Here is a 17109-nt window from a genome sequence, read left to right as displayed (position 1 = left end):
TATAACGATGGTTAAAATCAGGCACTTTGAAGCTTTTTTTAGGGATGGGTAATGGGTAAAATTTTTGAAAAAAACTTCGAAAAATAAAATAAGCCACTGGGAACTGATTTTTAATGGTTTTAACCCTTCTGAAATTGTGATAATGTTCCCCTTTAAATACATTCAAACAGTCACAGTCTTGATGTATAGCTTTGGGTTGCAAAACAACCGCTTTAAGCTAGCATTTTAGCTAGTTAGCTTATGTTTTGCGGCGCCTTCAGTTCGAGGATTGTGATGGGGCTGAAAAGGATGCCCCAGCGGACCTCTGTTACAGCGAAAGAAAAGGCACTACCAGGACACAAGCCGATAAAGGAATGTCTCACACTGCTAGTTTGTGCTAATGCTAGCAGTGACTACGTGAAGCCACTGCTCTTTTATCACTGCAAAACTCCTAGTGTTCAACAATGCCACAAGTATTTGCAGACAAAAGGTACAATTATTTTCTTCTTTAGTTTTGGAATGCACCAACGAGATGTGTCTGTGTGTCAGTCGATATGATTCAGCTGTGAATCCTTAGGTTAATTGAGTGTAGACACATAAACCGGTTATCATGCTGAACTAGAAAACAGTTGACGTTTCTTGTCTTTAAAAGGACACGAGAACCAGGGTTGTCTGTGAAATGAGTCACACGCTTGTTACGTTTCTTACGTAATTGGAGACGAGAATTGAGGTAGATACGAGACCAGCAATCATGTGACAGTTTATCTTTATAATACCGCAAGACTTAAGGCTGCCTGCCAAATAATTACCTGCAAGACATATAATAGGGACGGCGTGGCGAAGTTGGTAGAGTGGCCGTGCCAGCAATCGGAGGGTTGCTGGTTACTGGGGTTCAATCCCCACCTTCTACCATCCTAGTCACATCCGTTGTGTCCTTGGGCAAGACACTTCACCTCTTGCTCCTGATGGCTGCTGGTTAGCGCCTTGCATGGCAGCTCCCGCCATCAGTGTGTGAATGTGTGTGTGAATGGGTGAATGTGGAAATACTGTCAAAGCGCTTTGAGTACCTTGAAGGTAGAAAAGCGCTATACAAGTATAACCCATTTATCATTTATTTATATATATATATATATATATATACTGTGATGCGGTGGCAACTTGTCCAGGGTGTACACCGCCTTCCGCCCGATTGTAGCTGAGATAGGCTCCAGCGCCCCCCGCGACCCCGAAGGGATTAAGCGGTAGAAAATGGTTGGATGGATATATATATATATATATATATATACACACACACACACACACACACACACACATGTATATATATATATATATAATATATATATATATAATATATATATATATATATATATATATATATATATATATATAATAAAAAGTCCCTATTTTAGCGAAAAACTACATACTATGTATATATCCATATATTTATAAACACAGTATATAGCCGAGGTTACTGTGGTTTATCCGTTAAAAAGTGCTCAATACCGGGGTAGAGCGGAATATTTGTTAGGTCAGGAAAAAACACGGAGGCTATTTCATCCCAACAAGCCTGTTTCGCATGTTTCCCTGCTGTTCAGGGGATTTTATTGAAACGGCCACACCCCCATGTAATGTACCCTATATATATATATGTAAGAACCACAGACGGTTCATATACATATACATATATATATATACATATATATATATATATAAACATATATATACACACACACACACACACACACACACACACACACACACACACAAACACAACCTTACAACTAAGTCAACTAAGTTAAAGAAGACTCAAGAATCTGCTTGGTTCTTTGTTAGGACATTTTATTGTGACATTGAAGTTCCTAAGCTACTAAATTTGTCATACGCACGCACACACGCACACATACAGTATCCTTTCACAGTAAAAGCACTCAAGACACAAAATGACGTTGCATTGTTTGCGAGACAAGACACACAAAAACTGCACTTGGTCAACAATGGGGCTGTTTTACAAATGCCCCCTTCTCCCAGCAGAAGGCTGATAACAGCTAATCAGTCCTATCTGCACATGACAAAAAGAAAAAGTACCAGCATTACGAGGGAGAAAAGATGAAAAGCACAAAGAGACGGGAGGGCGAGACACAGCAAAGCGGCACAGACTAAACACGGTGATTACGATCCTGGTGATAACAGCACACAGCTACTGCTAACAGTCCATGCTGTTTGTTCCAGCTATCGTCCATCCAACTGAAGAGCAACATGTATCTATGCTTTTACTTTTTAAAGATACATTGGCGCTACGGCGAGACGGGAGATTAAATGGCGTTCATTCTGATGGGTCAAGTGATGGATTAGCTGTTAGCGGTTATGTTAGCACAACAGAGGCATGTGTGTGATGGACTGGTGTGTTAGCAACAGGCTGATGAACAGGCAAGGACATTAAAAGGGGCAAAGGAACTCCTCCCAAGCAAGCTTAATAATGAGCAGCACGACACTCAGGTGCAGGTAGGTGGAGAAGGCAGAGCTGACGTACGCGTCGCCAATTGTTATGTCAGGGTTTTTCTTTCGTTTTCTTTTTTGGCCTTTAACCCTGTTGCCAGGCGGCCGGGATTTTCTGGAAGAGAGAGAGGACAACAAACGCAGAGACGTCTGAGAGGGTGGAAAGAGAGAGCGTGCATAGCTGAGTGAAGTTTATTTTGCTACCATCTCATCTTTTAAAAGTTGCTAAAGTTGAAGAGTCAGGACGTGTCGCAGGGAAGTATGTATACCAACCACTAATCACCATCTAGTGAGGGCCTGTATAAAAAAAACCTGTCTTGAACAAACACCAATGGTCATCCTACAATTGTGTGTCATACACTAACCTGCTGAGAACCAGCGTCCTCTGCAGTGGACATTTGTGTTTCGCATAACAGGGGACATTTATTTCAAAAAAGATTAACAACAAATGTTCCCTGCAGTGGACGCTAGTTCTCACAGCAGAGGGTATAGGTATGGCGACTATAAAAGTTGTTCAAAAGTTCCAATGGTAAATCAAAATTCAATGAGGAAAAAACACACTACATCGCATCTGGTCTGCCAGAGAATAAGAAGACAGAGCAGGAGGGATACGGTGCTGCCAACTTAACGACTTTGTTGCTCTCTACAAGTCTGATTCCTTGAGGGTTAAACACACTTCGCCAATAAATCTGATTCTGATGTTTTTGAAGAATCGGAGCCCTCTAGATACAACACATCTAGTGGAGACTTTTGAAGACTCTAAAACGAAAGCACACATGGGTCTTGTCAATGAGCACCAAGGCGCTGCTATGGGCCCCTCCCCCATTTGAAAGAAGGTGGCGCTGTCCAGTGATATAAACAGAAAATAGAGGCAGAGAAAAGTTTGTATGTCGTTCTGCACATATACATATATATATATATATATATATATATATATATATATATATATATATATATATATATATATATATATATATATATATATATATATATATCCATCCATTTTCTACCGCTTATTCCCTTTGGGGTCGCGGGGGGCGCTGGAGCCTATCTCAGCTACAATCGGGCGGAAGGCGGGGTACACCCTGGACAAGTCGCCACCTCATCGCAGGGCCATATATATATATTTCAATGTTTTTTTTATATACAGTACATCACGTGTTAGCTTCTATGGCCTTCAAAATAAAAGGACTGTCCAGTTATTCCATTGAATTTTAGGTACATTTCAGTTCATTACAATTTAGGATGTGGGGCTCAGGTCGCCAAGCTAAGAAAAAAAATATTAATGGAAATTAGTGCTGGAACGATTACCTTTATAATGATAAAACAACGTCCCATATTTTGATTGTCGTAAAACATTTATGGTTACTGCACTTCAAAAAACTCATGGGGATACTGCTCATTTCCTCGAGAAGAAGCTAGCGCGCTAATCGCCACCTAGCTTGAATGCAAACATAAATGAATACAAGACACATTAAACGTCTTTCCCCATTCCAAACAACTTATTTTGCTTTTATCATTTAGAAAACAAAGTAAGACGCCAGAAGAATATTTAATGTTTCTTCTGCTAAGGAAAGCATGTTGTGTCATTTGTTTATTTATTCAATTATTTTTAAATAAAACTCAGTGAAAAGATTTCAGTGTGAGTATAAGTACTTTTTCAGCATATTTTAACTAAAATTATCTATATGATAAAGTTATTTTATTTCTGTATATTGTATTTACTGTTTTAGTGCTCTTTGTTTTATGTGCCCTGTGCAGCACTTTGGTCAACCTAGGTTATTTTCATGTGCTATATAGATAAAGTGTGACTTGACTTGACATTCAACAATACCGTGATAATAAAGATAACCGTGATCATTTTCATACATTCATATCGTTAAATCCTAATCGTGAATACAATTTTAATCCTTACGTGGGCATTTTTCAGAAAATTGTAAATTGTAAAAATTTGTAATATCAACATTATAATACAATATGAATAATATATTGAATAAATAACAATAATATAGTATTGTAATGCATATTATAATATATATACTTTTGTTAAAATAAATTATATAAAATAGTCTATATACTGTATATATTATAATATATACACTATTATAAAAATACATGATATAAAATAGTGTATATACTGTATATATTATAATATATATATATACTATTACAAAAATAAATTATATTAAATAGTGTATATACTGTATATATTATAAGACATATTATTATCTGTTCTCCTGTTAACATACATTAGATTGTGGTTTGATTAAATGGCAGTTTAATTACGTGGATAGCGAATGATGTGATTGTTAAAAAAAAGAAGACATGCACAACACTGCAGTTGAGGTCTTACCACATTGCGTGAGAAAAAAAATTATATCCAACCAGTGGAAGCAATTATTAGTCGAAACATATAACCGTGAAGTTCCTCTGAACCACGTCATTCAAGCACACATCTCATGTGAACAAGCTCATAAAGGATTACAAAGGATGCACCTAGGGGGCTTCACATGTGCACATTTACCTTACGTGGCACTTTGCTCGTAAGCATGTATGGAACTTTCCATAAAGGCTTATACTGTATCTGTCTCTTTACATGTATTAAAAACCTCTTTAAAACACCACTACATCTACCAGCACAGTGTTTTTCAACCTTTTCTGAGCCAAGGCACATTTTTTTCATTGAAAAAATCCTGAGGCACACCACCAGCAGAAAACATTAAAAAATTAAACTTAGCAGCCGATATTGACAGTAAAAAGTTGTTCTCGCAATTGTTGGATATGAATTCGAATCATAACCAAGCATGCATCACTATAGCTCTTGTCTCAAAGTAGGTGTACTGTAACGACCTGTCACATCATGCCGTGACTTATTTTATTGTTGGTGTTTTCCTGTGTGTAGTGTTTTAGTTCTTGTCTTGCGCGCCTCTTTTGGTGTTGATTGTCATGGCATGTACAGATGTACTTTGTGGACGCCGTCTGCTCCACACACTGTAAGTCTTTGCTGTCTTCCAGCATTTTGTTTTTGTTTACTTTGCAGCCAGTTCAGTTTTAGCTTTGTTTTGCATAGCCATCCCTAAGCTTCAATGCCTTTTCTTAGCGGCACTCGCCTTTAGTTTATTTTTGGTTTAAGCCTTAGATACCTTTTTACCTGCAAACCATTGTCTTTGTTCCCGACATCTACAGAGCAATTAGCTACCTGCTGCCACCTACTGATATGGAAGAGTATTACATGGTTACTCTGCCGAACTCTAGACTGTACCGACACTCAACAATGGCACGTTTGCGGATTATAATTACTGGTTTGCAAAAAATATTTTTAACCCAATTAGGTGAAATTACATAATCTCCCACGGCCCACCAGACTCTCACAGCACACTAGTGTGCCGCGGCACAGTGGTTGAAAAACACTGTACCAGCATACACACCACAATGCAACCTTACAGGGTTCAAGCTGCCGCAAAACAATTTTGCATATTAGAACACAACTATTTGTAACGCGAGCAAAAACATGTCTTCAACATCCTCCTCAGCAGCGGAATGCTGTGACCGTTTTCTTACAATTAAAGTCATTCATTAATGAACCGAAGCAGACAAAACAAATGCAAATAAAAATCACCTGCTATGCAATACATGGGCCATTTCAACAAATCAGTGTTAGGAAATAAAATGCATAAATGCATTATAAAATCAACTCTACAGTATATTTTCTATTAAGAAAAATGTGCATTGATTTGTAGCATATTTCATAAATGTAATGTAAAATCTTACTTTTAACTATGTTGAACAATGGAAAAATAGAATTTGATCCCTGTCCCACCTTCCTAAAATCAGACTTTACCATGAAATATCATATTTCAATCATTCAGAAATGTTACCTATACCTAAAAAAATGTACACTACAAGCCAAAAGTACACATCTTCTCATTCAATGTGTTTTCTTTATTTTCATGACTATTTACATTATAGATTGTCACTGAAGGCATCAAAACTATGAATGAACACATGTGGAGTTATGTACTTAACAAAAAAAGGTGAAATAACTGAAAACATGTTTTATAATCTAGTTTCTTCAAAGTAGCCACCCTTTGCTCTGCTTACTGCTTTGCACTCTTGGCATTCTCTCGATGGGCTTCAAGAGGTTAGTCACCTGAAATGGTTTTCACTTCACAGGTGTGCTTGAAGCTCATCGAGAGAATGCCAAGAGTATGCAAGACAGTAATCAGAGCAAAGGGTGGCTATTTTGAAGAAACTGGAATATAAAACAGGTTTTCAGTTATTTCACCTTTGTTTGTCAAGTACGTAACTCCACATGTGTTCATTCATAGTTTTGATGCCTTCAGGGACAATCTACAATGTAAATAGTCATGAAAATAAAGAAAACATATTAAATGAGGAGAAGGTGTGTCCAAACTTTTGGGCTGTACTGTACATTTTTTTTTTTTACATATTTGTGTTTCTTCTTATCCCAACTATACTGTAAGTATTTTCTTTAAAAAAAACAACACAGTTTTGTGCAAATTCACACTCAAGTGGTATCCCTGGAATTTCAGTCAGTCCTGTTACAATAACACATTACCCCCTCTAAAAATGTGTAATATTCCACAAGTTACACGATCCACGGGAAGTTGCACCATTTAATCCTCTGCAGGTCATGGGAAGGCCAAAGGTAATTTCCCTTAAGTTATTTTTTTGTATAGTTCATAATATTTTAACTAGGACTAGAAGGGTTAAAATACCACTAGTCTTGTTACATGGTAAGTTATTTGCTCATTTTTAAAATATTTGTTTTTGTTAAATCACTGTAGTGTGCTTAGTGTCAACATGCCAGTAGCATAAATGCTATGCGGCTATAATTAATGTATTTGCTAATTCTATGCTAAAAACTCTCTCCTGTTACTCAAACAAGTCATCTTTGGCTTTGTAACATTGTACACAAATGAAAACATGTTCCCGGAGATGAGCCAATACACATTTTTTAGAAGGTTAATATGTGTATGAACAGATTTAGAGTTGAAAATAGAACAACATTTGAATATATTTTGAGAGAGTTACAGCAAACAAATGAGACCTATTTGGTGGAGTGGCCCATAAGTTCTTTTTTATTCCTAGTTCCAAAGTGTGCTTGCTGTTACACAATTTTCCACCTCTGGTGGAAGAGCCCACATCTACACATCTTACAAGAAAGCCTGGAACTCTGCCAGCTATTTGTCAGTCAGCTACAGACGTCGGAGCTGTACGTTTGATTTTTTTGTTATTTTTCAGTAAATATGCTAACCTACCATAATGTTGCTGTTAAAATGTGATGTTAGCATGTACCGTATTTTCCAGACTATAAGCGCCTACTTTTTTCCCCCAAGCTTTGAACCCTGCAGTTTTTACAAATGTGCGGCTTATTTATGGATTGTTCTTTGCTAACGGCTAAATTATAGAATGGATTAAGCAAAGAAATCAAACAATGTATGAACATGATCCACTTCAAGAGACTGTTCAAACTCAGTGTGTATACAAAGTACAAGGACAAAGAACCCTGATAAACATCTTGAACCTTATTAAAAGGAGAAATTCCTATTCATCTCATTAAGGATGAATAAAGATATCAATTACTTTTCTGTTTTGTTTGATCAGCCGTTTTACTGCCGTGCTACAGACACCACTTGTAAACAATTAAGGTATGCAAATAAACATTTACGAGATCTTTCTATGTAGATATCTAATTTCAGAACGTGTTGGTATATATCTGCAGCTTATAGTCCGGTGCGGCTAATATGTGAAAAAAAATAAAAATTAAACGGTGCGGCTTATATTCCGGAAAATACGGTAGCTCACATAGCTAAGTTAGTGTTGCTAATGTCTTCCTGTTCCACTTAATGTATGTTGTTGTATGTGATATGTGGCGTATATTATGTTGGAAAAGTGCAGAGTTCCATTGTGTAAAAAGTAGCTTTTAAATGTAATATCGGAAATTATCGGTATCGGTTTCAAAATTAGCGATATCGGTTTCAAAAAGTAAAATGTATGACTTTTTAAAACACCGCTGTGTACACGGACGTAGGGAGAGGTACAGAGCGCCAATAAACCTTAAAGGCACTTCCTTTGCGTGCCGGCCCAGTCACATAATATCTACGGCTTTTCACACACACAATAGAATGCAAGGCATACTGGGTCAACAGCCATACAGGTCACACTTAGGGTGACAGTATAAACAACTTTAACACTGTTACAAATATGCGCCACACTGTGAACCCACACCAAACAATAATGACAAACACATTTCGGGAGAACATCTGCACCGTAACACAACATAAACACAACAGAACAAATACCCAGAACCCCTTGCAGCACTAACTCTTCCGGGACTCTACAATATACACCCACCGCTAACCCCCTACCAACCTCCCCCCACCTAAACCCCGCCCCCCCAACCCCGCCTACCTCAACCTCCTCATGCTCTCTCAGGGAGAGCATGTCCCAAATCCCAAGCTGCTGTTTTGAGGCATGTTAAAAAAAAAAGCACTTTGTGACATCAATAATAAATATGGCAGTGTCATGTTGGCATTTTTTTCCATAACTTGAGTTGATTTATTTTGGAAAACCTTGTTACATTGTTTAATGCATCCAGCGGGGCATCACAACAAAATTAGGCATAATAATGTGTTAACTCCACGACTGTATATATCGGTATCGGTTGATATCGGAATCGGTAATTAAGAGTTGGACAATATCGGAATATCGGATATCGGCAAAAAAGCCATTATCGGACATCTCTAGTAAAAAGTGGATAAAGTAAACAAAAGCACTTCTTGGAAGGTCATATCAACAAAGCTCATTAACATTAAAGGCACAGACACAAATGGTGTGTTCCCACTATTAAAATCACATTTAAACCGTCTCAATTCCAGCATCAAGGATAGATTTTGGACAACACACTTCCAACTTGTGGAACCTCTTAAAACGCTGGGAAAACAGTTTTTTTGTTGTTGTTGCGACTAAAACAGTTGTTGTTGTTGCCATGAGTAATTTGGAAATGCGGTGCATTTTGATGGTTAGCTACTTTCCCCACCTCTCACGCTCAGACTGACAAAGCTGCTCACCACTCACACTACTTAAAGGTCTGGAAAAACACAAAAGCACCCGAGTTGAATGACACTGAGTGCGTCGCTTTTGTCGAGCCACCGCAGAACAACTCGTAAACAAAATCACGACGAGGTTAAAGAGGAGGTCCCCACGATGCCGGCCCTTATCTATACGACGCATTTTCCCACGTAAATCCCAAATGTAAGCAACAAGGAGCAAGTTAACAAGGGATGGGGAGGATTAAAGCCGGTTCTGGAGCAGGTGACATAAAGCGAGGCGGCGCTTCAAAAAAAAACGGCGCTATCTATACGAGGGCGAGAGGCGACAGGAGTAGCGGGAGTTGAGTGGACGTCAAGAAGGAGAAGAATGTAAATAGGAGATAGCGTCAGGAGGGGAGAAAGGTGTAAAGGTCAGGTGTGGCGAGGGCGATGACCTCGTTAAGAGTCACTCATTCACCTGTGAGGTTTAAAAGCGCTGATCCCTCCACGCTACAGCAGCGCTTTGATGATACGCAATACATACTTGTTTCTTTTAAGAAATACAAATGGTGTGCACTACTTGTTTGCAACCAGCAGAGGTGCTATTGAGTCAACTAGCTTGTGGTGTCTGCAGAGGTCATGTTTATATTTGTTGGCATTGACCCAGGAGTTAAAACAATTAATGTAATAATTAAGCCTTTATTTCCCCTGTATGCCGCGGAACTGCCAAAGTCATAAAATTGCCTCAAATGGCAAACAAAACGTGTTCATATTACAATGTTATCACATGCAAAGTTACACATCTTATGAAATCTAAGGGATGCACTCAACTTCAACTTTGTTTTGCTTTTAATGTGGCTTATTTTAACCAATAAAAAAGCCACTAGGTGACAGTAATAATTTGCAAACCTTTTCCTGTCACATTTTTCAGGCGTCTTTAAATTTAATTAGAGTTTAGTTCATTTCACTTCTTATCGGTAGGTCGTGAGTTCAAACCCCGGCCGAGTCATACCAAAGACTATAAAAACGGGACCCATTACCTCCCTGCTTGACGCTCAGCATCAAGGGTGGGAATTGAGGGTTAAATCACCAAAATTATTCCCGAGCGCGGCCACCAATGCTGCTCACTACTCCCCTCACCTCCCAGGGGGTGGAACAAGGGGATGGGTCAAATGCAGAGGGTAATTTCACCACACCTAGTGTGTGTGTGACTATCAGTGGTACTTTAAATTGAACTTTACCTTCTCCAGGAGGTAATGTGATTGCCAGGATTTGTCTGTTAGTTAGTTAGCAACGTAACTCAAAAAGCTGTGACCGTACTTTGATGAAACTTTTAGGAAATGTCAGAAATGGGATAACGAACAAGTGTTTAGGTAATTTCTATGAAGCTAACTTACGTTTCCATTACCAGGCTGACAAAAGAGAGTGGATGACTAAAAAGAGGGTTCACTCTCGGGCTGGGCAATAAACAACATAAACTGCGGTAGACACGTAATCGATATCAATACAAAAAAGCATTTGATAAAAAGTTTTTTTGTTTTTTTCTTATATGTCGGAATAAACCGGAATTTGCAAAGCAAGGTTGGTTGCATGAACAGAGACACACGCTCTCTGATAAACGAGCAAAGCAGAAAGTGATCAACCCATGTTCCCTCTCATTTTTCATGTGTGTGAGCAAACGCAAAAACTCCCTGAGCATTCAGTGGAGCCCATGTGAGCAACATCAGACGTGCACACTGTGGCTACACCAGCAGCACACCTGTCCCAAACCTGACTAAATAACAAGTTCAATCTCCATCCATCCATCCATTTTCTACCGCTTGTCCCTTTCGGGGTCGCGGCGGGTGCTGGAGCCTATCTCAGCTGCATTCGGGCGGAAGGCGGGGTACACCCTGGACAAGTCCCCACCTCATCGCAGGGCCAACACAGATAGACAGACAACATTCTCTTATTATTATAATCAAATGACAGCAGTCATTTCCATTTCTAATACAAGTGTTTAGGCCCACTTACAATGACAATAACAAAAAATATTGTTTTTCATGAACTGTGTACTTGTATTGTTTGTCTGGGTGGAGGTCCTGCTTTGGAAATAATTTGTACCCCTTTTAGACATTGCATTTAGTTCCCATTAAAACATTTACATGTTTAAAACATTCACATGTTGCACAATGAGATGTAATGTATGTACATTCCTGCAACTTCCTGTTTGTAAAAAATATATTTTCATTAGTATTTATTTAATATACTAACAGCATTTCATGATTAATATTTATAAATTAAGATTCCTAATAAATGACACTAGATTAAGCACACATTTGATTGGTAAATCATAGTGTAACGACCTTGAATTACACTTTATGTGTGGTGTCGGATTGTCCGTCTTTTTGTGTGGCTGTAAACGCATCACTGGCTAAGTGCCATATGTGCATGTGTTGGCGCAAGTGAGAAAGAGCGAGCGGCTGGTGTTGATAAAACAAAGTTGCTTTTGGTCTGGTTTGTACTGCAGAAAATGACCACTTTTGCTAGATATCATTTTTTTTACTAATGTTTTGGCGATGTGTTTATGGCTGACAATAAAGAGTTTTGCTCAGTAAAGTGATTGATGGAATTCATGTCCTCAAAGCGACTCGACAGACGTTACAATATTTGAAAAATTATGACGAAAACGTTTTTCTCTGTCGTGTCCGTGTCGTGTCGAAAATTGTTATGCGCTTATTTTTTTATTTGATTTTGTGCGTGGCATAGATTTGCCGTGCGCAGAGGACGCTTGAGCAGTGCGCAATTGCACAGGCGCGCACCATAGAGGGAACATTGGGCGTGACACACTAACAGCCAATCAGGTAACAGTGTAAACAATCAAATTTGGTTGCGTCATCTTGTTGTCTCGCAGTTGATTCTTGAGTAAGAGAAACTAAAAATAAGCGCTACAGAGAGCGAAAAAATTGTCAAAAAAACAGGAAAAGTCACCTGGAAAAGTATGGCAGTTTTTTGGGGGGGATTTAAAACAAAATGGACAGTAGTTAGACCAATGTGGACCACCATAGCCACGCCCACCAGAGCACAGCTGTAAATTCCTCGCAGTAAACCCGCAAAAATGTGTTCTTCTCAGGTTTCTCTATGTTCACACTTTTCACTACTTTATTACACTTTATTAAGCATTTTTTACATATTTTTTTGCAACTCACTTTTAAGAGGTTATTGTTAAGTGGTCATTGTAATTTTAGAATTTGATTGTTTGAGTGTTTTCCATGGTTGTGTTGACATTTTCTTTCCTTTCTGCTTTTATATCCGAGGTGATTATAATCAGAGGAAGGTTACTTTTGTAATAAAAATGTTTTCATGTAATATATCTTTCTCCTGGTCCTTATTTTCCATAGGTCATAAAAATATATAAAACATATACTATATACAGTTTTCAGCTATATCACCCAGACCTAGTTCACTCTGTTTATGTCATTCCACTGTAAAACAAACACAAAACTAATGCAAAGAGTCAACTCTCTTGCATCCTGTTTGGAAGTGACAGCCAAATAAATCAAACATGCACAACCATGTCCATGTAATTTATGCTTTGGATTCGCTGGACTTTATTTGTTTGTTAGCACCTCAAAATGTTATGGGTGTATTTTGATTAAAAAAAAATCAGGAAATGTCAGAAATGGGATAAGGGATAAGTGGCTAGGCTTTGAGAGTAATCTGGATCCTATCTACTTGGTTACCTTACGTTTACGTTACGAGGCTCAACTTGGGGCCCACCTCCACCCGCAAAGACAAACAAGAGAGGATGACTGAAAATAAGGTTCACTTCATTTATTTCATTACTCTATGAAACAATCGCCCCCCAGGTGTTGAGACCAATGCCAAGAGTGAACCCTCTTGCATCATGTTTGGAAGTGACAGAGTAATAAAACCTAACTTTATTATTATAAATTAAATTTATCCTTTGATTTGCATGTTCTCCCCGTGACAGCGTGGGTTCCCCCCGGGTACTCCGGCTTCCTCCCACCCCCAAAAACATGCACCTGGGGATAGGTTGATTGGCAACACTAAATTGGCCCTAGTGTGTGAATGTGAGTGTGAATGTTGTCTGTCTATCTGTGTTGGCCCTGCGATGAGGTGGCGACTTGTCCAGGGTGTACCTCGCCTTCCGCCCGAATGCAGCTGAGATAGGCTCCAGTGACCCCCCGCGTCCTCAAAATGGGACAAGCGGTAAAAAATGGATGGATGAATTGTTTGTTTGTTAGCAACGTAGCTCAAAAGGTTATGGGCGAATTTTGATGAAAATTTTAGGAAATGTCGAATAGGATATTAAAAAGAAAAATCGATTTTAGTGGTGATCTGGGTTAGCGTCTGGTTCCAGGATTTCTTTTTTTTTTTTTCTAAAGGATTCTTTACTATCAGGATTTAGGCCCTGGCTAGTGTCTGCACTCTGAATGCATTTCTGGTATTAAACAGTGGTTATACTAGTCTTTATGCACATGTATGCCAGTTAAATAAGTTAAAATGTCACTTTAAACAACATGTTTATACATGGTTATGTTAGATCATTCCTATGCTTTCAGAAGGCTTGTGTTCAACTTTGGAGGTTCCACAAGGCTATCTTGTCAAATACCCATCCTTAGATGAAAGCAAAGAGCAAAAACAATAACAACCAAGAACAAGATCAAATCTCAGGTTTGCTATTGTTCAAAAACCCCTCATCACCACCATAGCCCGCCTTGAAAGTTCAAAAGCAGCTCAGTACTCACTTTTCTTTCAATTCTTTCACTTCTTTCTTTAACCTGCAAGCGGGGACAGAACAACAGGACATTAAGTACAACCCACACGCAAAAAATGTCACCAAACTAGCTTTCACTTTTAAATGGAGCAGACAGGTAAAATAAGGGTTATGAGGTTGCTGTATACACACACAATGGCAGGACTTTAACACAATCGTGCTGATAGTGCATTGTGGTGAAATCGCTTCTTGTGAAAAAAAAAAGTGTTTTGAAACGTGCAGTATTTCATTCTGCAAGGTCACAGACCGACCGCAAGACGTTTGGAAACTTCTTTTTTTTTGGCAGAAAACTCATTTTTATTATCGTCCAACCGCCAAAAGAGAGAATCAATGCACTTTTAAAAGAAGACTGTGTCTGCCAGGATGTCTTTCTATTTGCCTATCAGATTATTGATTGATAAGTGATTGAAACGAGGGCGGCCTAATTTCCTTCTGTTAGTAGGTTGCTAGGCTATCAATCATTTAGGGCCCCTTATCTGTCATGGCAAGAAAAACAGTATAATGGCCCTAAAGCAGGGGTGTCCATGGTGTGGCCCCCAGCTCACTTTTTTATTAGCCCTCGGCATTAGGGCTGCAAATCTTTGGGTGTCCCACGATTCGATGCAATATCGATTCTTGGGGTCACGATTCGATTATAAATCGATTTTTTCGATTCAACGCGATTCTCAATTCAAAAACGATTTTTTCCGGATTCAAAAGGATTCTCTATTAATTCAATACATAGGATTTCAGCAGGATCTACCCCAGTCTGCTGACATGCAAGCAGAGTAGTAGACTTTTGTAAAAAGCTTTTATAATTGTAAAGGACAATGTTTTATCAACTGATTGCAATAATGTAAATTTGTTTTAACTATTAAATGAACCAAAAATATGACTTATTTTTTCTTTGTGAAAATATTGGACACAGTGTGTTGTCAAGCTTATGAGATGCGATGCAAGTGTAAGCCACTGTGACACTATTGTTAATTGTTTTTATTTTTTTATAAATGTCTAATGATAATGTCAATGAGGGATTTTTAATCACAGCTATGTTGAAATTGTTATTAATATTGATACTGTTGTTGATAATATTCATTTTTGTTTCACTACTTTTGGATTGTTCCACGGCGTGGCTCGGTTGGTAGAGCAGCTGTGCCAGCAACTTGAGGTTTCAAGGTTTAATTCTCGCTTCCGCCATCTTAGTCAGTGCCACTATCTTCTTGGGCAAGGCACTTTACCCACCGGCTCCCAGTGCCACCCTGCACACTGGTTTAAATGTGGCTTAAAGATGTAAATAATTGGTCTCACTATGTAAAGCGCTATATAAATATAATTCACTTCACTTATTTATTAAATTGGGACTCATGGGCAGGGTGTAGAACCAAATTCTGGGCCCCCAGACACAAGAATCCGAAACCCAACGCCGCCGCTCATACACACATACCTGATATGTTTATATGCACTAAAAACAAGTTGTTGCCTAAATCCGGTTGAAACCCGCTTTTTTAAACACATGTACAAAATAAATCTTAATTAAGTTTTGCCTTTTTAAAGATGGGATTAACATATCTCAGACTTATCTAGATAAACCCCCACTAATAAAGTGGTGTTATTTTAAGTTTTGATTTTGTTTTTTACAAAAACAATGCCAGCAAATTATATACAAAGTTGCCAGAATATGAATTTAAAAAACATAATCATATATATAGTCATTATTGACTTAATTAGACTTAGACTTAGACAAACTTTATTGATCCACAAGGGAAATTGTTCCACACAGTAACTCAGTTTTAAAGGATGGAAAGGGTAAGGATGGAAAGGATAATGCAGGTATTAAGTAGACAAAAAATGTACCATAGTAGAAGTATAAAATATAACATATATGTAATATTTATATATTATTTATACAGTATATAATATATACTGATATATTAAATTATTATATTATATTTGTATATAATATATACAATATATAACAAATCCCAATTACCATGTACAATATTACAGTATATGTAACAGCTGCAGCAAAATCTGTCAAGTTTTTCTTTACTTTAGAGCAGTGGTTCTTAACCTGGGTTCGATCGAACCCTAGGGGTTCGGTGAGTCGGGCTCAGGGGTTCGGCGGAGGTCAAAACACACCCGACTCATCGTGTAAATAAAAACTTCTCCCTATCGGCATATTACGGATACGGCAACAGCAGAAGTCAGACTGATTTGCAGGTGTGTCATTTGTTGTGAGTTTATGCATTGTGTTGGTTTTGTTCTTTGAACAAGGTGATGTTCATGCACGGTTCATTTTGTGCACCAGTAAAAAAACAAGGTAACACTTTAGTATGGGGAACATATTCACCATTAATTAGTTGCTTATTAACATGCAAATTAGTAACATATTGGCTCTTAACTAGTCATTATTAAGTACTTTTAATGCCTTATTCAGCATGGCCTTATTATAACCCTAACCCTCTAACCCTGGCCCTAACCCTCTAACCCTAACCCTAACCAAATAACTCTAAATTAAGTCTTTGTTACTTATAATATGTTTCTCATACTAAAGTGTTACCAAAAACATATAACTTTGTCTTGAATTAAAAAAAAAAAGAACAATTTATTTTTCACTAAAGAAGGGTTCGGTGAATGCGCATATGAAACTGGTGGGGTTCGGTACCTCCAACAAGGTGAAAGGGGAACATTATCCCCAGACCTATGTAAGCGTCCATATATACCTTGATGTTGCAGAAAAAAGACCATATATTTTTTTAACCGATTTCCGAACTCTAAATGGGTGAATTTTGGCGAATGAAACGCATTTCTATTATTCGC

General features: G+C 38.1%; 1 protein-coding gene across 2 annotated transcripts in view; it reads right to left on the bottom strand.

Moving 5' to 3' along the window:
- The window catches only part of vegfab (vascular endothelial growth factor Ab), a 41599-nt gene that overhangs the window by 10066 nt on the left and 14424 nt on the right, over nucleotides 1–17109 (bottom strand). The window contains exons 5-6 of one of the 2 annotated variants that reach the window (XM_061929083.2): nucleotides 14282–14314; nucleotides 1814–2590 (exon numbers count right to left, since the gene is read on the bottom strand). In XM_061929083.2, coding sequence (XP_061785067.1) covers nucleotides 2416–2590; nucleotides 14282–14314 — 208 coding nt within the window. In that variant the 3' untranslated portion in view covers nucleotides 1814–2415. Of the gene's footprint in view, nucleotides 1–1813; nucleotides 2591–14281; nucleotides 14315–17109 lie in introns of those variants that run through there. The other variant, XM_061929084.1, reaches the window with a different exon arrangement.

This window comes from Nerophis lumbriciformis, linkage group LG34, assembly GCF_033978685.3.
Source record: "Nerophis lumbriciformis linkage group LG34, RoL_Nlum_v2.1, whole genome shotgun sequence".
Taxonomy (NCBI): domain Eukaryota; kingdom Metazoa; phylum Chordata; class Actinopteri; order Syngnathiformes; family Syngnathidae; genus Nerophis; species Nerophis lumbriciformis.
The sequence above is the reverse complement of the archived record's forward strand: the minus strand, read 5'-3'. Positions and strand labels throughout refer to the sequence as shown.